The following is a 22,686-nucleotide window of genomic DNA, read 5'->3' on the forward strand; positions in this document are numbered from 1 at the left end:
TACCAAGTAGAGGGACGAACAAGTCATGCACCTTGGGGGTAAGCGACACTCCTATCCAGTCGCAGTGCCACTCAGAGCTTTAATCGCATCGATCTTAGGGGCACTGCCACTACGTCCGTCACCCTGAGACATAAGTTGACAAGTCCCATGTGCCTGTAATTTCACTAGCACCCTTCCAAACCGAATGCAGTACTTCCCTGGACGAGCTCTTTCACACTTTCTCTACTGCTACTAATATATTGTACAGATTTGGTTTAGCTTATTTTTGTCTTTGTTCTATTAGTCTTCAGACTGGGCTTAATCCTACCTAAAACACATCAGACCAACGTGATTTCTATAGTACATAAACTAGTAATATAGAACGTCCTAAAGTCTCCTTATGAAGTAAATTATTTTTATACAGAGTAAAAAAACTATTAAATGAACTTTCCATTCTAATTTTATTTATCGAGTTCTTTAGTTTTCACGGTCCTTACAAACTGGAAATGAAACTATATTTTTCGTGGATCGAAATCGAGTGTTTTTCCAACTAACCAATGTTTCGAGCCCTTTACAGATCCCATGGTCATGGCTGACCTATAAAGGGCCCGAAACGTTGGTTTGTTTGAAAAAACAAATATGAGTAGATTAGAGGAAAAATAGTTTCATTTGCAATTTTATTTCCCTACGTCTTTAGCTAGCAACCCTGCAGTTTACTATCCGTAGGTCGCAGACGAAACTTGGTTTCCAAGAACGGTAGCAAACGACATGTCACCATTTTGTAGAAACTACGTGTGTTGTCTGCGATATGCTGCTGCAATCTGCGGTCTGCAGTATTGCTCTGAATAGTATCTGTATACTTCAATGTAGAGATGTGCGCCGATCGTAAAATCGTGGGCGGCGTCTGATGATTTTGGTACGGCATTCATTTTTCAGTTGTTTATAAACACACTAAAACTATGTTTAGATTAACCTTTTGTATTCAATTTTCCTTAAATTCAATATTTTAAATCTAAAAACAATCAATTTAAGGAATATTTCGATGCCTTACTTTCTCAAACTCGTATCTTATAAAGAGTGATTATTCAGCAGATTCTAAAACTTTCTTTTAAATTTATTATCAAGGGGGTTAATTTTAATGCATTACTTAAAGAATAGGTAAAAGCCAGTGTGTGAATGTGAAGGAAATGTGATGTCAAATTGGCCTGCAAAATTTGTATATACAATCCATTTTTAGCATTTCAGTAACTGTGTGCTTTAAGATACGAGTTTGAGAAAGTAAGGCGACGATTTATAAAAAAAAACAATCACATCATAATCTCTAAGTTGAATACCTCCGTAGTCAAGTGGCTTGCACACCGGTTTTCACCGTGTCGCCATCTCTGAGGTCCCGGGTTGAAACCCGGCCGTGTGAATGCAGAACTGGACGTTTTTGGTATCGTCGTTGTTTCCGATTTCCATTAGCATTGCTACCTTTGGGATCAGCCGAACGTGCATGAATTTGTTTAATAGGTATAATTAAAATCTAGTATTAATCGGATGTACATAACTAGACGTTCTGTAATTCATTTTAATTGTACGGCAATATTGTAGCAAATAATTAGCAAAAAGCTGATACTTCATTAAAACCGAATTTAACGTCCGTCAAGTTCATTGGCAGCGGTTGCGGCGTGGAAAAATCATATTATATTCTGCGGGATGCATCATGGAGAGTGTGCGATGGAATTGCACGATTTAATTACGCCTTTCGAACATCGGGGAACTAGACGTAGGCTGGGGTTCCACTTCTATATTGTGGGATATACCAATGATTCCACATTTAAATGGCATGCATTCCCTGAGCACTTATAACTTGGGCCTTTTCAAGGCGAAAGAGAATAGGCAATATGCAGATAGGTGTGCACGCTTCATCGTCTACTGTCCACCAGCGCACTCATTCTTTAAAAAAGTAATAATTCGCCTTCAATGGCGGCGCGATATGCATTTCTAGTGCAAAACAATTCCCACTAAAAATGCTTCAAAAACATACATTTCTGTAGTTCCAAGGATTCATATATCTTAGTACCATTATCGGGTGTGGTCTTTACCGTATAACGACTTCCAATGGTACAACTGCGCTATTGTCCAAGACAAGTGAGATTATTATGATAATATTGCCTAGTTTTTACGATTTTGCTGTTGTGCTTGCTTGTATTGATTTATTTTATTTATTACAGTGTGTATTTCTCAAGTTCTATGCTTTCGAATCTTTGGAGAAATTGTTTAAACCGTTAAAATCTTATTTCAAATATAAACTTCGTGTATACATTGTTAAGTTAAACTTTTCATTGATAAAATTACAATATTGATTTGTTTCATACCAACATTTTGATGTTTTCAAGAAAAGTTTTTATTATAATATACACATGTGTGATCATACGTCAAAATTACTATTATCACATGAAAGTTTTAAAAATAATACGAAATACATGAAACAAATTTTGTACACATGTGAAATTTTACAACTCTCCTATTTAAGCACAAAAAATTTGCAACTAATTTCTTTCGTAGTTTCCCTCTCCTGGAAAATTGTCATTTTGCAGATGTGGCCTCATTATACCAAGGATGTGGATTATATTTTTCTGTATATAATGGTGCAATAAACATATTTGACGTGACTCCACTTATACCATTCTTCCATGAGAGATGCCAACATAGAACGTCGTTGCGTAAATTCAATCGAATATTAACCTTGAGTCCGTGGTGTTAACTGAAAAAATCGTAGCAAGGATAATAACTAATATGCCAGATAACTACATCAATTTCCTTGTCTCAAACAGCTCTCTGGGGCACTACCCAGAACACCTAAACCAGAACCAATTCAGAAAAGTTCATTTCTTATATTGGCCTACCAAATGGGCCGTCAACAAAGCATCTATAACAGTGGACTTACAAAAAATAACAAATTTTAAAAAGCTATTTTTTCGAGTTTTTTTTTCAAACTTAAGAGCATTTCGGGCCCATTACAGGTCCCATGATCAAGACTGACTGGCACCTGCCTGTCCAAGTCCTGTAAATAACCAGAAACGCCGCTTTGTTGGAAAAAAGTTTAGTAACAGTAGAGTTCCTTTTGAAAGAGTTCGTCCAGGGAAGTACTGCCACTTATCTATTTCTGCCGCGAAATTACAGGCACATGGGACTTGTCAACTTATGTCTCAGGGTGAAAAGCGCAGTTGCCCCTGAGATCTTTGCGATTTAAAGGTCTGAGTGGCACTGCAACTGTTATGAATAGGTGTGTCGCTTACCACCAGGAGCACGATTTGTTCGTCTCGTACTTGGTATTATATAGCACTGCTATTGCAATAGCTCAAAATATGTGAAATTCAAAATTAATCCCATTTCTGAATGTAAAATTTGATTCTCTACATGTCAATAAAACTGTCGTTATAATATTGTGAAAAACAACTAAAATATATCTACTTAACTACTTAACTCAAAATGAGATAAGCTTTATGTGACCTAGTTCTGGCCAAAATTGTCCTTATTCAAAAATATGAAACTATTTATCTCTTTTATTTTTAAATATGTATGTTTGGCAAGTAGGAAATAACTTATACATTAATTTACACAGATCTTTCACGGAAAGCGAGTAATTCGTTTTTCGTTGATTATGAGAAAAGCACTTTTTGAGTTAATACATTATAGTATTAACAGTGTGATATGTATAAAAAAACAAATATACGCCATTTGATCCCAAAAAATCGTTTCGATTTGTATAAATATGTAACAATCGAGAAAAACCTAAGAATTCGATTATGACATATCTAATTCGGGTCCGTCAAAGCAATTTTACATTCCGTCTCGTAGGTGTCTCATAAAGCTAATTCCAGGTCCATTTCGTCATACTGTTTGTTGACTATTCGCCGTTTCAACTACACTGTTTGTTCAAAATACACCCGTTATAGATTTGTGGCTTTTTAATGGACGATTTCTTTTCAGAGATTTTTTGTAAATGTATATTGTTTTGACTTTTTTCCGTTTGCAAAATAAACGACCAATTTAATAATAGTATTACTCTTACTCAATGCACATTTGTAATATTTATTTATGAGAAACTTGGTACCCTAATGATTTGACCTACAGCTTCACAAGCAGAGACGTGGGTTCGAATTCGGGCTCGTATGTCTGTGTTTTTCGGAATTTATGTGAGAAATTCAATTTGAAAGAAGGATGGCGACATTCCGTGTATTTTGTAACCCAATGTTTTTGATGACGTACATTAAAGAGGCCCATCAATACTTGTGGTTAATTATCAAAGCATCAAAAAAGCTAATTGAGTACATTCTGTAGAAGCTGGGGTTATAAAGTTGATATTGGCTATGTTTATAACATAGTCCTGTATTTCGCTTCATAATGTTTGTTCGCAGTTGCAGAAAACAACAAGTTTTCAGTTTGTCCCCAAAAATAATAAAGAACTTGCTGAATACTACCTAATCTATCAAAGTCTGCCATATTTAATACAATGTTAACATGATATGCCATGGCAGAAATCTGCGACAAATAGTTACATTGTTTTCAATCTCTATGTGACATTGACATTGGCAAGAGACCTTTTGTCAAAACGTTCCTTTCCTAACTTTATTATCTCTCATTTAAATATTGTGTAAACATTTTTGTCACATTGTCTTTTATTTTTTATTTTATATATATCATTACTGTTTAATTGATTGTTTAATTAGGTATTTCATAGCTTGAATATTTTATGTGTGCACTATAAAATAACCAATAGTTCAGGTAGGTAAACATTCAATCATGCTTAAAAAGAAACGTACGTACAAGAGCGTCACCTAATCTATGGTCGACCTGAATCAATTGCATCGTGTTCTTGCATTTATTCTAAAAACATTGTTTTGCAATTTCTTTATTCCCAGCTTTTAAAAAGATACAAAAACATATTGATAACTAGGCATAAACTTAAACGTAAAATCATACTAACAAAGTCCATGAACGGCTCTTCGTTGACTTTAATTATTATTGGGTCTGCTTTCGCCATTCTTCCTTACTATGAGCTTAATGGTGGAGGAAAACATCGTGATGTAACCCTCTTGTCGAAGAAAATTCACAACCCTCGGAAAACGTGGCACATTGAGCCACCGTGGCGGGCGGGCTGTGGCCTAAACTCTCGCCTAAGAGAGCACTACAGAGAAAACCGTTGGAAATTGCACTGCAAAGCCCGTAGTTGATTTTTTGAGATACATATAGTGTTTCTGATATTCTGATATTTAATTTTACGGCAAACGTCGTTACGGTCCGTGGAAGGGTGAAAGAATGTGTTTTTTTTAAACTGTGCCTCTACCATGAGATTACATTGACAGTTATCGCTAGCGGCCATATTAAATGTATGTAAACAAAATGTCGATTCTTTTTGTAACCCCTAGGGGCGCTATATAATTTGCCTTACAAAATTGTGAAGTAATTTACGCGGTCGCTAGCGACAACTGTCACAGTTAACTCGTAGTCAAATTTGTTTTTATTGTATTGATCAGATAACAGAAAAAAAATTAAAACACTATTTTAAAACAATACAAATATGCATGCAACAAAAACATGCATTCTAATGACAATTCTGCCCTCCTTGTCGCAACTAACGCATTTGCATTTCGATAATCTTCGAGGTATTGCACCTAAAGTTTTATTGTCACCTAAAACAATATCGAGTTTTCTTTATGTAAACATAACTGGTTGATGACTGTACCACCTCAGTCAACCGTGCCCATGGGGAAACGTTGGTTTGTTTGAAAAAACAAATATACGCGATTTAAATCCGGAAAAATAGTTTCATTACCTAAAAAAAAAATTACTCTAAGGTATTAAAACATCGATTAAAGCGGGTTGTAGATCTCGTATCACAGATCCCAGTATATTATTAACTCAATTTTGCTAAAAAATATCGATGATGTCAGTTATGATAAGGAGAACAGAACTGAATGAAGCTTTCCGAAACACGAAAATATAAATAGTGATTTTATAATAATTATTGCAATTCCTATTGCTTAAGAAATAAGACAAAGTTTTAAAAGTATTCCGAACTTAGAAATGTTTAGAGAAAGCCCGATCTATAGATGTGCATTAATTTATTTTTTTTAACATTCTCACATTATAAGTGATGGGACCATTGATTTACAATTATAAAGTCAATGGATGGGACGAACAAGTCGTGCGCCTGATGGGAAACGACACACCTGTCCATAAGAGTTGCATTGTCACTCAGAGCTTTAAATTACAAAGATCTGAGGTGCACTGCCTCTGCACCCATCACCCTGAGACATAAGTTGAAATGTCCAATGTGCTTTTAATTTCACCAGCATCCTTATGCTTCAAAATCGGAATGTAGTAATGCACACATTACTACTTGGCGGCAGAAATAGGTAAGGTGGCAGGCAGTACTTCCCTGGATGAACTCTTTCACAAGGAGCTCCACTGCTACTAATTTGTTATAATAAAATGCCAAATTCCAGAACGTACAACTTACCAGGTTAATGGTAACAATCAGCTCATATTGCTGATGCCGCTGCCCCTTCTTCTTCTTGCCCTGCGGGGTCTTTACGGCCGCGGCTGCAGCCGCTGCCTGCTTCGGTGGTGCGGTTTTTGCTGCTCCCTTCTGCGCTGATGGCTTCACCGGGGTTTTGGGCCCTCCTTTTTGAGCTGCACCTGAAGAGAATATAATAAATTTTAAACCATTTGAAATATACCTTTATATCGAAAGTAAGCAAATTACGCTTGATATCGTCAACACTACGACGGCACCACCGAATAAACGTGTACTTATATTCCCTGCCTGCAGACTTGTTCCCTGAATATATAATATTTACTGCATGCTTCCTCATCGCCCTCATCATCACTTTCCATCAAGTGAGATGAACATCAAATGCACAAATTTATTTTTACTAAAAAAATTTAAAAACCATTATGAAAACCTAACTTTACAGATAAAAAATAAAATCTTCAATAACTCTGCATCGATAAATTCATTTAGAAAATGTATAATGAAAACGATGGGAATAAATAAACCTATAATTTGTAATGTTAAAGTGTAATGTTTTATTCATCAATTTCACGTAATGTATTTTTTTATTTATTTCATTTTTTTTAAAGTCCTGCACTAGGGTAACCATGTGTCGTGGGTGCCAAGGCCACATACTTAGACAACCACCAATTACGAGTACATATACATACATACAAATATTTCTCCCGGCCTGGGAATCGAACCTGGGACCTCTACGTATTATTTAAGTAATATCAAAATAGATTATTTATTAATAGGGGGAGGCGTCGTCTACTACTCATTCGTATGGCAGATTCCTCTGACAAGTTTTCTCTTTATAAATAGACAGTTCTTCGAGGATAGTGCAAATCCGCGTATGTAGAATTGGTAAATAGCGTATCTACACCAAACGACATTTCACAAGAAAGGGATTTAACGTTGTTATTTCGTTATTTCAATATACTACGACTTTCATTTTTGCACAGTAAGCGTTAATTTATATTTTCTACGGACTGATAACAATAGATTGCCGTAAATAACGCTAACTTGGTTGCCATGACATTTACGCGGATTTTATTTGGCTACTGAATTACCGAAATGAAGACTCATAATCAAATACTATCTCACCTTCCTCATCATCACTTTCCATCGCTACTATAACGCTTTAAAATGGAGATTAAATGCGCACTTATTTTATGTTAAAAAACATAATTAATGATCTATTAATATTGTAAACTACGACGCGGAGTTTGACTAACACATTCTACTTTCATATGAATGAATCGATGATTAATAACTCGAAAGTAACAAGTTTCTGCTCAAATGTTCCAAAGAATTAAAAACTCTGTATTTGCGAATGTCTCATCGAACTGAATGCTTAAAGTAGTTCTAAAATGTTAACGTAACTGAAATTAATTAGCTGCTTGTGTCACCTCGCATTTTGGGTACCCTGCCGTTAAATTGGTAATTTATAGCCCTGTTTCTTTGTTTCATTTCTTGAATAAATAATGTTGTCCTCACACGTCGTAAAAAACAGATTTATGTTCACTAGTTAAAAAAAGCGTCCTTGCGAGGTTTAGTCTGTTAGAAAATTTTATAAATGGAATTTGTTGGTAGATCATTCAAATAGTGAGAAAATATTCATTGGTAACAGTAATTACAAGTCATTCTATGCCATAAAAAATGTAAATACGCTTACATTGATTTAAAGTTTGATGATTATATTATATATTATAGATATATAGATATATTATATAGTATCTTCAGTCCCTTTGAGATCATGGATTTGAAATTATAATAGGGGTTTAAATATGAAATTGCCGATTTATTGCACTGGCCACTTTGAATTAAAACTAAATCTGCATGGCGTTAGATTTCAGAGTGAAACTTTTTTCACATGAAATATATAACATTCTTAATTAAAAAGTTATAAAATTTGATTGTTCGCCTGTCAATTGTTTTTATATTCAGCTTTTATCGTGAAGATGGATACAGCGTAAATCAGAGTAATTTTTGAATACGAGTTCCTACATGGGGTTAACGCAGCAGATATTGCTCGTAATGTCAATAATGTCTTTGGAGTGGATAAGAATGGCTAACGACGGTAACGGTTTGGTGGTCACTTCATGGTGTAATTCACTATAGCTTCCTCAGATCCGATCAAGCATTAACAACAGATATCTACTGTACAGCACAACTCTAAACAAAAAATAACCCCGACTTGTTAATCGATCTTTATTTACCATTATTGCTATATGATAACGCAACACCTCACACTGCTCGAGAAACAATTTTTAACACTACAAGACTTGCAGTTAGAAACTATCCGTCATCTTCCATGCTCCGCCGGACCTTGCCCCAATCGACTACCATTTTTTTTTTCACGATTTGGATAATTTTTTGCACGGAAAAAAAATGTGTTTCTATGAAACAGTGCAAAATACCTTCACACAGTTTGTGGAGTCCAGGTCCCCAGAGTTCTATTGCAAAGGTTTAAATGATCTACCGATTAGATGGCAGACGTATAAATAATGGGGGTTGTACCTTTGATTAAATGAATATACTTAGAATAATAACGCATAGAATGATAGATTCATATCAAACGAACTGTCACAAGTGAGGCAAAAATCAAATTCATGTAGGCTAGTTTTAGTAGTAGGAGAATTTTCGGTTTTAGTGAATATTTATATAAAAATACAAGTTGAAACGCGTTACTTCCTTATGGAATGTGATGTTAGTATCTATTTTATGTTTGTCTGACGTATTTTTACTCTCATTTACCGTACATTTCGTCATTTTTAGCTAAAATTCTTGAGCTGTTCGCGGTGCAAGTTGACCTTGAGCACTGAAGGCCCGCCCGCTCGTGTAGGCCCTTTGGGAGCGCTTCAATTTGCCTCACTTAGCGTGTGCGGATTAGGTTTCTATGCGTTATTATTCTAAGTGAATATATTTTATCCTACATAAAAAAAAATATTAATTTCTCAGCCCAAATATTAACGAGGTCAAATCACGACATTTTTAAATCAAATAATTAAAATACACCTTCTTTTCATTATTAGTCATGCTAATAATAGGGTTACCTATTATTGTTATATATTATTATTGGTATACTATTTATGTTAATTGATAGATAAAAAAAAACCGTTTTGAACTTCGATAGTTTGGGTTTAGTAGTTTGATGTACATTCAAATGATAATGGTAATGGTGTAACCATTTTAAACAGGAAATTATTTATTTTGCCTCAGATTTGTTATTTTCTAGTACTTATAATGAGGCTTAGAAAAGTTTCTATAGTCTTGAACAAGTACAATGAAACCGAGGGCTTTTGTATGGACAAAAAAAAGCCTGCGTATTTTAATACTGTATAATTAAACGGGAAAGTGATACACCACGACTCTCGATCGTAGTTTCTAGAATGTGTCTACTCAATGTTAACGTTTTAGTTTAGTTACCAAAAGTAATATTGATTAAATCTAGCTATACCTTTACGTTGTAATGCCACTGAAAATCTGTAAAGTCTCCAGTCATTAAGTCAGCATAGTAGACATGGCCTCAACCCTATCCTTAGAGGACCCGTACCCAGCAGCGGGACGTGCAGATTTCATCACGTTCTCCAAGATTTTTGAGAGATGCTTCACTGTGTTTTCGTTCACCATTAGCTTCTTCTAATATAAATCACATTTCAAAGGGTTTGTCCAGGGAAGTACTGACATGCCACCTTACTTATTTATGTCGCCAGGCAGTAATGCTTACATTACTGCATTCCGGTTTCGAAAGGTAAGTGTGCTGGTGAAATTACAAGCACATGTGACTTGTCAACTTATGTCTCAGGGTATCGGGCGCAGCGTCAGTGCTCTGAGTGGCACGCGACAGCCGTGTCGCTTATTACCAGGCACACGACTACTTCGTCCCACCACAAAAAATCTTATAGTATCGACGACATACATTACTGTGAATTATTGTCCCTACCCGCGCCGCCATGCTGAATTTTTTATTTTTTTATTTATTTATTCAAGATACACAAAATACTTAATCTATACTTATCAATAAGACTCCTTTCAAAAACTCTTTAAAGGGTTTATGCGAAGTGAGAATGCATCGCTTTTGTTACAATTTTACATAACCAAGTAATACTTTTTTATTACTTGTTTGCATTTCCTAACATTCATTAACATATCTGCATGGAGCTGCACAGGTATCTTATTTAGAATGTCTGGCAATATGTACTCCGCGGTGTTCATACCGTACGCGTTAGTACTTCGTGGCAGTTATTTTAAGTTAGTGTAAGTAGTGCGATGGAATTACACAATTTAATTCCGCCTTCCCCAACCCAAGACTAGGCGTAGGCTTGGGTTCCACCCCTATGTTGTGGATATTCCAAAGATTCGCACGAAGCGTTACGCTTCCAAATTTATATGGCGAACGGCTATTGAGTGGAATTCCCTGCCTGCAGACTTGTTCCCTAAACGTTATAACTTAGGCCTTTTCAAGGCGAGAGTGAATAGGCATTATTTAGGTGTGCATGCTCCATCGTCGACCTCATCAAAAAAAAGTTGATACGTAGGTAAGGTACGTAATCGATTTTGCCTACTCGTTTTTGTTAAGACACTAATATTTTCGAATTTGTCTAATATTAGTAACATTTTTGATTTGTCAAAGACCAACATCACCTTACAGTGGTTAAAAAGGCCAGTGTTGTTATCTTTAAATTTATTATTTATTTTATTTTATACAATTGTCTTAATTAGACTAACTTGTAACTTATAAATGTTGTCTAAATGGGATACATGCTTGCCATCGTGATGAAAGTATTTGCCAATCAGCGTAATGTACTCGCCGGTTTTTTCGCAGTAAATAGTACGCCATTGCGATGAGGCTTTTCATGTACCCCATTTGCGAAAGCTTTTATTTATTTATTTATAGTAATAGTTTATGGTACAGGAAAAAATACAAAAAGTGACATTAGACGCTTTAAAACTGCAGTAGAGCTGCAAATCGTCAGCACAGACTTAAGTTTGAAGACAGCACAAAAGTGACAGAGTTAATGAAAACAGAGAAGAGGAGAGGAGAAAGAAGACCACCCTGGGGTACTCCCGCAGCTAAGTCACACCAATCAGAGAAAGCCTCATGAATACACTGCAAGCGGTCTCTAAGGTAGGAGTTGAACCAAGCTATAACCGAAGGAGAACGAAGAGAAGCAAGCAATACGTCAAAGTCAACAGATTTGAAAGCAATGCGGAAATCCAGAAGTGTAAGCATTGAAAAGACCATTGTCCATTGCGAGGCGAATATCATCTGTTATCTTCAACAGTGCAGTCACAGTGCTATGACCAGAACAAAAACCTGACTGAAAGCTTTTCTAACTTATCACACTCAAAAATTGGGAATTAAAGTCACATAAGCACATGCGGCCACAGGGATTCGAAGCCGTCGACCTCTCGATTGAGAAGGAACTGTCACCCTACTGGACTACTACCGCTTACGCAGTGCTACAACGTTAAATAAATATTTCGGCGTCTTGACGGATTTAAATACTTATCGTAAAGAGTTCAATGTGATGTGAGAATTATTTACGATAACAAGTGACGGGACGAACAAGTCGTTCGCCTGGTGGTAAGCGACACACCTGTCCATAACAGTTGCAGTGCCGCTAAGAGCTTTGAATCGCAAAGATCTCATCCTGAGACGTAAGTTAACAGGTACCATGTACTTGTAATTTCACAGCACCGTACCCTTCAAAACCGAAACACGGTAATGCTCACATTACTGTGTGGCGACAAAAACAGATAGGCAGTACTTCACTGGACGAACTCTATCACAAGGAGACCTTCTAAGTTATAGATTTTGAGAGATGTTTAAGACATTCCCCATAGAAAACACTGTACATTATAAAAAGGAAACATTTAAGCTTATAATCTTAGTGTTCCTAAGAGTGTAATAGGTTTAAGGTACATGGCAGCATGTAAAAGCGACAGTGTAAGATCTTTTGATTTAATATTCAAATATACTTATGTTAGATTATTCTAGTTGTTGAAAGTGCACGCAAAACAATAATGATTGAAATGTATACACATTCATTCTAGATCTATTGTAGGATCTAAACACAGGGTTTTTTTGTTTAAAACCAAGGTAATGGGTGTCTGTATGTATTAATTTTTCAACGCTTTATAAATTTCCAAGGAAAATAACGTATCTATCCTGTGCCGGATTAAGTACCTTGGTTTCCCGAAGTAATTTAAATTTGTTTGTTAACCTTTCCCTCATCTTCGTTATTTAAATCCCGAACTGTAATAATGATGTAAATGAGCTAAGCGATTCCAAACTTTCGTATTGCTTAAAAAAAGAACAGTTTTTGCATATGATGAACTATGACATATGAATTGCATGGTCTGTGTGAGCGAAACGAATCTTTTTTTAATTGTACTTATTAGAAGATAAAAAAATATACGTTATCATTGTTGTTGACTGGAAGCATCGAGTATATAACCAGAAGTACAGACGAAATAAGGGCCCTCCATCCCTGGAAACTCATCAGGCAAAGGGACCTTATATCACTTTTAAATATCAACTCTCGTTTGCACTGAAATCACAAATTAGAAAGCTGAAACAGTACAGCGTCAACAAGTGGCCAGTGAGTACGTCTCCGTATTTTCCAAAAAAATAATATTATAAAAATATTTATTGTAATAAAGATAATATCTCTAACTATGGAGGGCTGTTACATTCGGTGGTATGGGAAAAACAGCAAAACATCTAATTACAAAACAAACGGAATCACATTTCATCGGTAGTGAAATATAAAAAAGTAATTTATAAATTTTCGTCCATTATAGTAAAGCTCAAGTTAAACTGGTCGATTTGAAGTGAAACAATTGCCGACACCCGTCAATTGTTTCGAATTCGGGCTGGCCAATTTTAGCGCAGTTGTCACCGTAATGATGTGGCAGAATAGTTTTGAAACAATTTGAATGATATTACGTTTTTATTTCAGGTTATATACTCGATCACTGGAAGAGAAAAAAATATTAAAGGCAATAGAAAATCGCAAGGAAAAGCATTATAATAGGGAAGATTGAAGGAAAATGAGGCAAGGGAAAACCAAGATGAACAGAAACTATAGGCACTGATTCTACAGACAACAGCTTAGTGAAAAAAGGGAGGTGATTTTAGTCGCTCAGGGCAATCTGCAACTTCAGAGGAGCTGGCAATTATTCGTTTTTAACTTCTAGAGACCTGTGGACTTACTTTTCGAAGAACCTCACGTCATAGCGCAAAGGAAATACATGAGGAGGGAGACCATTCCAGCTCTTAAATAAAAAGAACAAGCGAAAGGCTGTATCACGTAAATGAACTACCAACTGATGCTTTTTGATTTCAATAAAATTGAATACTTTATAAACAAAGACAACGGTATATTTATTTGCGCTATTTGAAATTTCTGGAACTAGAAGTTTCTCAAGATGTTGACTAGACTACACAGAATTAAGTATCTGATGTTGCCAGAAAAATTCTATTATCAAAACAAAACTTGTAGACTTTGAAACAAGTTTTCTTTTTTACTGAGAATACGGTCCCCTATTCCCACTACGCCAATGCTCTCATATTGGACCACGAACGTAGTGCCCCCTGAGACGTGGGTTCTATTATGCAGTAAGATCATTACTTCAGCTTACCTTTCTGTCCGGCAGTAGTTGCTTTCTGCCCTGCAGCATTCTTCTGATTGACGTGCCCTCCACCGTCTGCTGGTTTGTTCCGCGCCTGCAAATAACAATATACATTCAGTTAAAATTATTACGATAGGTTTATTTACTGCCGTTCCACGAGTAATGGCAAGATCTGCAATTTTTAACTGTAATGTAAATTTAACAGGCGTAACCTTAGAGCTTTTTCGCAGCAGTAAAATTACATTTATCTATTCTACGACAATGAACACTAGCGCATAGTACATGATGACATAATCTGTTAACAAAAACAAATGTCAGATACTTTGCTACACCGCGAACCCTACTGGGTTCAGATGGACACACACGCGTATGCCGCGTTGACGCGCGTTTTGAAGCATTTCCTCTGGACGCGGCGTTAACTCGTAATATTAAGTAAAATGTATGAATTTTTAGATACGTAATTTGAAAACAAGAGTTAAATTTTTATCACCTCAAGGCGTGTAAAATAGCTGCGTTTGTATGTTTTTAAAATTTTTTTTGTGTTGTTTATTTTCCGACCTACCGTCCGCATAAAATGAATAACACAAATTCAATTACAATCACAAATACGAAGAATATACCCGACACGGGTTTCACCTCTTCACTAGGCATCCTTAGGAGTTGTTGACTGTTCGACACTCGGCCGAAGAATCTTAATTTTCTGCGGAGGGTGGAAAATTAAATGCATGAAAAAAGTATTAAACACAAGCGTTGCAATTTTGCACGATTCTACCTTCACTGGGTTTACTTCCATTTTTATTGACGTGGATTTCAACTAAGTAACACTTTAATCTATAAATGACATAATCTGTCTTCCATTCACGCGATTGTACCCAGTTTTTCATCGTAGAGTCATAAATAACGTTTTTAATATGTGATGCCCGATCCATCACGTGTGTTTTTTATCTATGTTATTTTTCATTCCTCTTACTACGGAAACAAAGTTAGAAATATATACGGTCACTGTCCTCCGCACCCACCGCGCCACTCCCAAACCCACGTGACCTATAAATCACGAACAAACTACGTCCATTTCTAGACCGTGGAAATTACGTAATGTAAAAAACTTAATTTCAATTCGGACGCTTACAGTCCACCCATAAATTTGCTACTGTATAGATTCTCATCGCACCGATATCACTAAAAGCGACGTTACAACAAAAAATTTAAACCCCACTAACATTTTCAATAGGCCCCGACAATCACTCTGCAAATGTCACCGGCATCCGTGCAGCTGGTACAGGAAGCTCATACGTCATGTATTATGTTGGCAACACAAACATGTTGCCAACGTTGACAACATCAATGAAATGCCCGCTTTTGGCGGCTCGTATTACGTTTTCAGAGATGGAAAATGAAATTGCAGGAGTGAGGGTTCGTCCCAAATAGACTCTGTTCGACGTTTCTTATTTTACAATCCGTTGCTTTGAATAGGGCCATCTGTTGAAATGTACAGCAAATTCGATCATTTATGTTATGTTTGATTAATACAATTCTGTCCTATTTATATACCTAGCTTAATCGACATTTTAGGAAAATTGAGTTATAAACATATCTGAGATCAGGAAAATGAGATCTACAACCCCTTCTAATCAGTTTTTTAATAAGTTATTTGGTTTCAGTTTTATTGTTTATGAGTCGATACTACTCATCTCAAGTTGAATGAAAATTTTTGCCGTACTGAATTGATTTTATTGCGTGGATCGAGCAGCAAGGAGACTGGCTTTATTTGTCAAAAATTTGTTGTGTATAAAATTATTGTAGTAAATATATTTAAGTCAGTTCTCTAAAGGGAAACAAAAACTGCTAAATGCCTCATGTTCCACATTACTGATGTTTTAAACTATGAAATAATACATTTTTTTATGATATCCAGTGACTGAGTAAGTAAGTCGTGAGCCTGGTAGTAAGCGACACGCCTGCCCGTAACAACTGTTACGGGCAGGCGTGTCGCTTACTGAGCAGTGCCACTCTGAGCGTTGATAGCAAGAATCTGACGGATACTGCCACTGCGCCGGTCAGCCTGAGACAAAGTTGACAAATCCCACATGCATGTACTTTCACCAGTATTCTTACCCTTCAAAATCGGAACACACTAAGGCTCCCATTACTGCTTGGTGTCAGAGGTAAGGAGGCAATACTTCCCTGGACAAACTCTTTAACAAGGAGCTCTAATGTTACTACACATAATTATAGATAAAACGATTATTCAGCACAAATACATGCAGAAGCAAACATTTACAATCACTTTACAGGGTATATAACCATATACTTATAGAGAAAACTGTGCTGAAATGGTCTTGACTTAGCATAAATACTGTAGATCGTGAAAAGTCAAAAAGTGCTGGTTTTCTGCCAGTATCATATCGCACTGCTATTACAAAAGTGTTGTAACTCAAAATATGTGAAATTCAAGATTATGCTATTGCTGATCGTAAAATTTGAATCTCTACACCTCAATACAACGGTCGTTAGAATATTGTGAGAAACAATTGAAATCTACTTAATTCAAAATGAGACAATTTTTGTCATCTAGTTCTGGACAAAACAATCCTTAGTCGAAAATATGAAATTATTGTTTCCTTTTTATTTTTAAATATATTGGCAAGTAGGAAATTGTTTAGATGTCTGTAATAAACTTTAACCTATACATGAATTTTAATAAACTGAAAGATTTCCAATCGGGAAGGGAGTAATTCGTTTTTCATCGATTATGAAAAAAATAATTTCAGTTAATATACTATTGTATTAACTGTGCGTTAATATATATAACTCTAAAATGATACATATAACTCTAAAATGATAATGTATGTATCAAGTATGTTAAATACTGTTTCATTACTGGTTAATAGTCACTTCTAAAATATTTTACTAGCTCTTTAAAACTTTGAATGTCAGCGACAATTTCCGCCAGACATATCGATTTCTTTGAGAGGGTATCTCTTTTGCCGAGCACCTTTAACTTTTCCAGAACACTTCAGGGAGAAAAATGATATACCAGTACAAAGTACCTACTTAGCAAAGAGCTTATGCATATAAATTTTATACTTTGTGAAACTTATACAAATTCTTTATCATCCCAGAAACTTTTTAACATGGCGCATCATTAATTATAATTAAGTTTTTTATTTTCTCTCACAAAAAGAAGCTATGTAAAAGTTTCACACTAAATAAATCAATTTGTAATCATATTTAGCAACATCCCTGCAAACTTCATCAGCTGTACGTAGAATAATGTATAGAAAGTAAAAAAAAAATGTCAGTTACTTCGTCTCGAAACTAGGCATATTCCTTGTATTATGAATACCAGAGAAAAGAAATTCTCTCTGGGGACCTTGCCCAAAACACCGCGACCGGAACTAATTTATAAAAGTCTGTTTCTCAAATTGGTCCTTCTGGGAATTAAAACCGGGATCTAGCGTCCATAAGGCTAACCATGAAGGAAAAGAAAATTTGCCTGTTTTAATTATATCGTGAACGTCTTACGAAGTGATCTTCTGTATACTCTTTTTGTATACGTGTATTTCCTGTGAAAATTTGTGCACTGCCACCTTACCTATTTCTGCCGCCAAGCAGTAATGTGAGCATTTTTGAATGGAAAGGGTGCTGGTGAAGTTACAGGCACGTGGGACTTGTCAACGTACGTGTCGTGGTGACGGGCACAATACAGTGCCTCGCAGATCTTTGCTATTTAAAGCTCTTAGCGGTTCGTCCCGTCACTTGGTATTGTGAAAAAAAACTTATTGAGCCATTTACAAAGTTTGTCATTTAACAATGAATTGTACGTTACATTAAAATCTACATAAAATAATGCTAAGGTAAAGCTTCTAGAACAATGGTTATTATAAGAAAATCCAATGAATTATAATAAATAAAAATAACATACCATGCTACCTACACCCCAGTAGCGAAAAGATTATATACGTGTAAGTGTGTGTTTGTGTATTTATTTATTTATTCATTTCTGTATCTCAGTGTGCTCTGTTTAATTACTTAGTTATTATTATTATTATTACTTTTAATAATATTATGATGAAAATTGAAAAAATGAGATTCAACTTTTTTATAAATAAGATGTAGTTCAACTGAATTAGTAGCCAAACCTTTATTATAGCTACATTATATTATTTTAATGTTACATAATGCAATCAATATGTAATAATAACCTTGAATCAACTTTAGGTAAATACATTTTCTTGAAAACTAATTCAGAATTTTGCAAGCTAATTAGAAATAATTTGTTCATCGCAAACTTGAAGCCACAAAATCTGAGATAAATGTATCTCGTTACGGGAAGTCGAGTGCATTTCTCATCTTTTTCTCTCCCGTGAAGTTTTCATAATTTTCTCCTTTTCCCACCACCTAATGGCGTGTGAGCTGGAAAATTTATTAAAGCAGTTTCCTTTTAACAAATCGATGCCATTTGTTAAGGTCTAATAAGCATAATTGTCTAGTCAGACAAAAAACAATTTTTCCTGAATGTAATCGGTAAACCGCATCGCCCTCTTAGTTATAAAGTAACGAAGTTTAAAATGTAACTTTTTGAGAAATTTGAAAATAATAAAAAGTAAGGGCTGTTGAGACCGACTTCGGAGCATCGCGGCGCATTTCCCTTTTTTTTAAATTAATATCTAGTAACGGGACCAACAAGTCGTGCGCCAAGTTGCAGAGCCATTCAGAACTATAAATCGCACAGATCTGAGGGGCACTGCCACTGCGCCCGTCACTCTGAGACATAAGTTAACAAGTCCCATGTGCCTGTAATTTCACCAGCACCCTTACCCTTCAAAACCGGAACACAATAATGCTGATATTATGCTTGGCGACAGAAATAGGTAAGGTGGCAGTACTACCATGGACGAACTCTTTCACAAGGAGCTCTTCTGCTACGAAATGACTCTCTGACTTCTATCTTCTCATATTCATTGAATAATCTCAGTACAGAGTACTAAAAAAACCGACCTCAAAAGTACGTGGAATTACATATAATTACCAAGTTTTATTGAAATCGGTTACCGGAAAGTGCGCAAACCCGGATTCATCCCCTAGTTCGCCACTATACGGGACTTGACACAGAAGATGATAAAAATCGGTTCTCACTACCCAAAGCGTATTGAGAGAGAAAACGCCTTGAATTAAAGAATAGCAAAATCAACCATTAAAATAATTGATCGTTATACTAAAATATAGGCGCTATTTATAAAAATGAATCTTCATGCGTGAACAGCCACCCTTAGAGGTGGATGATTTTCTTCAAAATTAAATGGGAACACTATGGAGGTACCCTCTTTCCAACAAAAAAAAGAATCATGAAAATCGGTTCACAAATACCGGAGTTATCGCGTAACATACATAAAAAAAACATACAGACAAATTGAGAACCTCCTCCTTTTTTGAAGTGGGTTAAAAATTTTATGTGTAGCCATCCATTGGTTTGCGCAGGCCCACAAATAATCATTTTTCATATCAAATAAGTTTTGTCAAATTTTTTAAGTAATTTTTGTAACATGGCTTGAAATTTTCTAAAAATTGCTTCTTGAACTTCGTTATTTTATTAGCGCGGACGTGAAATGTATTGAACTGATCAGTTTAGAACAAATAAGCTGAGCAGCGTCAGCCATCTAACATAACGTAAGTCATATGAAATAATATGGGGACAAACAAAATCTATTTTAAGAAAGTCGCTTATAACACCGCCGCTGCGGTTTGGCCACAACATTTAGTAGGTAACTTTACGACATTTTTTGCGGCCTTTCCTCTAGACACAAGTTTACAGCCTGTTGGCTAAGAAGATTTAACAACGCAGTAGCAACGAACTATAACGTACGCTCAAATTGAAGAGTGGGTGAACGCTGTGACTTTGTAACGCAGTACCTTTTTTAAAAAATATTAGTTTTACATAGGAAATGAAACTATTTTTCCGGACTTAAATCGCGTATATTTGTTTTTTCAAACAAACCGACGTTTCGGTCCCTTTACAGGTCCCATGGTCACGGTTGCCTATTTTTCGGTTGATTGTACGGTTATTAGTTTTAATTAATTACTTTTAAAACACAATAGTGAAAATTAACTTCTATGAAAAGTAAACGCATATGCACACTGCATCTGACTCGCATTCCTTCCGACCCCGAGACTATATAAATCTAGAAAACTCAGACCCACTTCGTATGTCGCTTGTGCACTAAGTCCTATTCGAATCCGAGAAAATACGATTCTCGCTTGCACACCTAGATATAAAATGATTCCTGTGACATTTCGGACTGTTATTTCTCGGATTCGGAACTGGGGGTCTACTCTCGATCTCCGTCCGACATCCGTCCGAAACAATTACTGTCAAATAAGCAATACTCGACCAAACGAAAAGACGCGTGATGCGAATGAAGCTTCATACTTGTTACCTGTCTTTTAATTTGGTCGAACTTATTTGACAGTAATTGTTTCGGACGGACGTCGGACGGAGATCCAGAGTAGACCTCCCGATACGAATCGGATGTAGAGCGCTAACGCTCTAAGTCATCTAAATACAAATAAATTATTTATCGACGCATAGGTTATAGAAATTCACCGTAGCGAATTGCAGCGGTTTCTATAAATCCTTTTTAATACAGTTGCTCAAAACGTGGTATTTTTCGCACTACAAATCGTGCGGAAAGTTGGATTTCTCGCACTAGTGCTTTTTACTTTTCCAGTTTATTTTAATTTACTGTTGTTTTAAGTCTTTTTTTTTTTTTTTTTTTTTTTTTGTGACTCGGCAAAATGACTGCACCGCGCCTGATGGAAAGTGCGAATACAGTCCAGAGATGAGAGTAACGGATGGAAAACACAAATATCTTCACTCCGTCACTATTATTTTGCCGGTCTGGCCATGACTGATGACTGATGCCTCGAGACTCGTGAATAATGACTAACTTTCCGCACTTGTATCAAAAATAACTATTTTTATATTTAAAATAGTTTATTAGCAGTTTAGTTTTCGATTGAATTCTAAATTTAAATGTACTTGCTTTTTGGGCGCCTTTTCTCTGTTTGTCTGTTTTTCGTGCTCGTGCAAAACTCTTTATTTTTTGTGTAAACTGTTAGTACATTTCCATAAGAACATTATGCTATTTAACAGTTCGCTACATTCACATAACAAAATAAGTATAGTTTCACTGCGCCTGGCCTAACGTGAGGTCCAGGGCCCTCTTTAGTAGCAGTATAACTACTTGTGAAAGAGTTTATACTAGAGAAGTACTGCCACCTTACGTTTTTCTGCCGCTAAACAGTAATGTGAGCATTAATTACTGCGTTCCGGTTTTGAAGGGTAAGGGAAAAGGTGAATTACAGGCACATGGGACTTGTCCACTCATGTATCAGGGTAAAGGTTCTTGTGATAGAATTTGACGTATGACCTCATGCGAGTTCATTATTCCGAAATTACGATTTAATTTAAAAGGTTCTTAATTTACTTTCGTAATTACCTCGCAGGTTCAAAAGATCCTTTTGAATAATTTCGAGCTTATTGACATTTTAAACCCTCAAATTTTAATAACATTTTCTTTGTACCTTTCCTAAAAATCCAATAACTTCCTGGAAAATTTAAGCATCCAGTAAGTCTACGAGTCGTTCAACTCTATGTTTAAATTAACTGACTAAGTACTCAAAACATTTAAGCATTGGATTAGGGATGAGCGCCTTGATCATTTTAATTTTCATAAATATTTAACGTAAATGAAAAAAGGATATTTTATTTTGTAATAGTTTTCAGAACTTAAAGTAATGACTTTAAAAAAAATTAATAATATAATAATAATAATAACACATACACTTAACATAGCCCGTACTAGGGAAACCCTGTGTCGCGGGTGTCATGGACATGCACACATAGACAACCAGAAATTACATCCAAAGTCACGAGAGAATATTATTACATATATTTCTCCCGGCCCGGGAATCGAACCAGGGACCTCTGCGTGGCACTCCAGCACGGTAACCGTTCGACCACAGAGGCAGTTAAAATTGCCGCCTACTGCTTTTCCACCAGCTTACTGACAAAAATCAAAGATTTGCATTGAACATTGTATATTAAATCAATATGAGCACTACGGCAAGAAAAGTGGTAACATTAAGTACTGCCGATGAACAGGTTAAATTTGTTTAGAACAATATTATAAACATGGTTTGGTTTATATTATATATCCACCAGTGACAATTGGTGGATATTTGAAGTTTGTAAGCCGATATAGGTTTTGAATGGTAAGGTATTTTCCATTCAAAACCTAAAACTAAATTATAAAATTAATATCTTAGATAAGTTTTATTTATAAGAAGCGTTAGTTTCACTACTGCTCGGACTATCGACGTGTTTTTTTAAATATTAACGGTGTAATTCAGAAATATAATATATAATACTTATACACTGAAAACGCCAAACTGCTGTGCAATTTGTTGGCGACATGTGCACTCTTAATTATATGTCTATTTTTTTTAAATTAACATAC

The 22,686-nt window shown here is 35.7% G+C and overlaps 1 protein-coding gene across 1 annotated transcript in view; it reads right to left on the minus strand.

Moving 5' to 3' along the window:
* LOC113235962 (calmodulin-A-like) overlaps nt 1-14,818 on the minus strand; it is a 42,195-nt gene extending 27,377 nt beyond the window's left edge. The window contains exons 1-3 of the mRNA XM_026471885.1: nt 14,765-14,818; nt 14,177-14,261; nt 6,491-6,669 (exon numbers count right to left, since the gene is read on the minus strand). Coding sequence (XP_026327670.1) covers nt 6,491-6,669; nt 14,177-14,261; nt 14,765-14,818 — 318 coding nt within the window. The remainder of the gene's footprint in view (nt 1-6,490; nt 6,670-14,176; nt 14,262-14,764) is intronic.
* Between the last annotated feature and the right edge of the window lie 7,868 nt (nt 14,819-22,686).

The sequence above is a fragment of the Hyposmocoma kahamanoa genome, unplaced genomic scaffold (genome assembly GCF_003589595.1).
Source record: "Hyposmocoma kahamanoa isolate Upper Pololo Valley unplaced genomic scaffold, ASM358959v1 88, whole genome shotgun sequence".
Classification (NCBI taxonomy): domain Eukaryota; kingdom Metazoa; phylum Arthropoda; class Insecta; order Lepidoptera; family Cosmopterigidae; genus Hyposmocoma; species Hyposmocoma kahamanoa.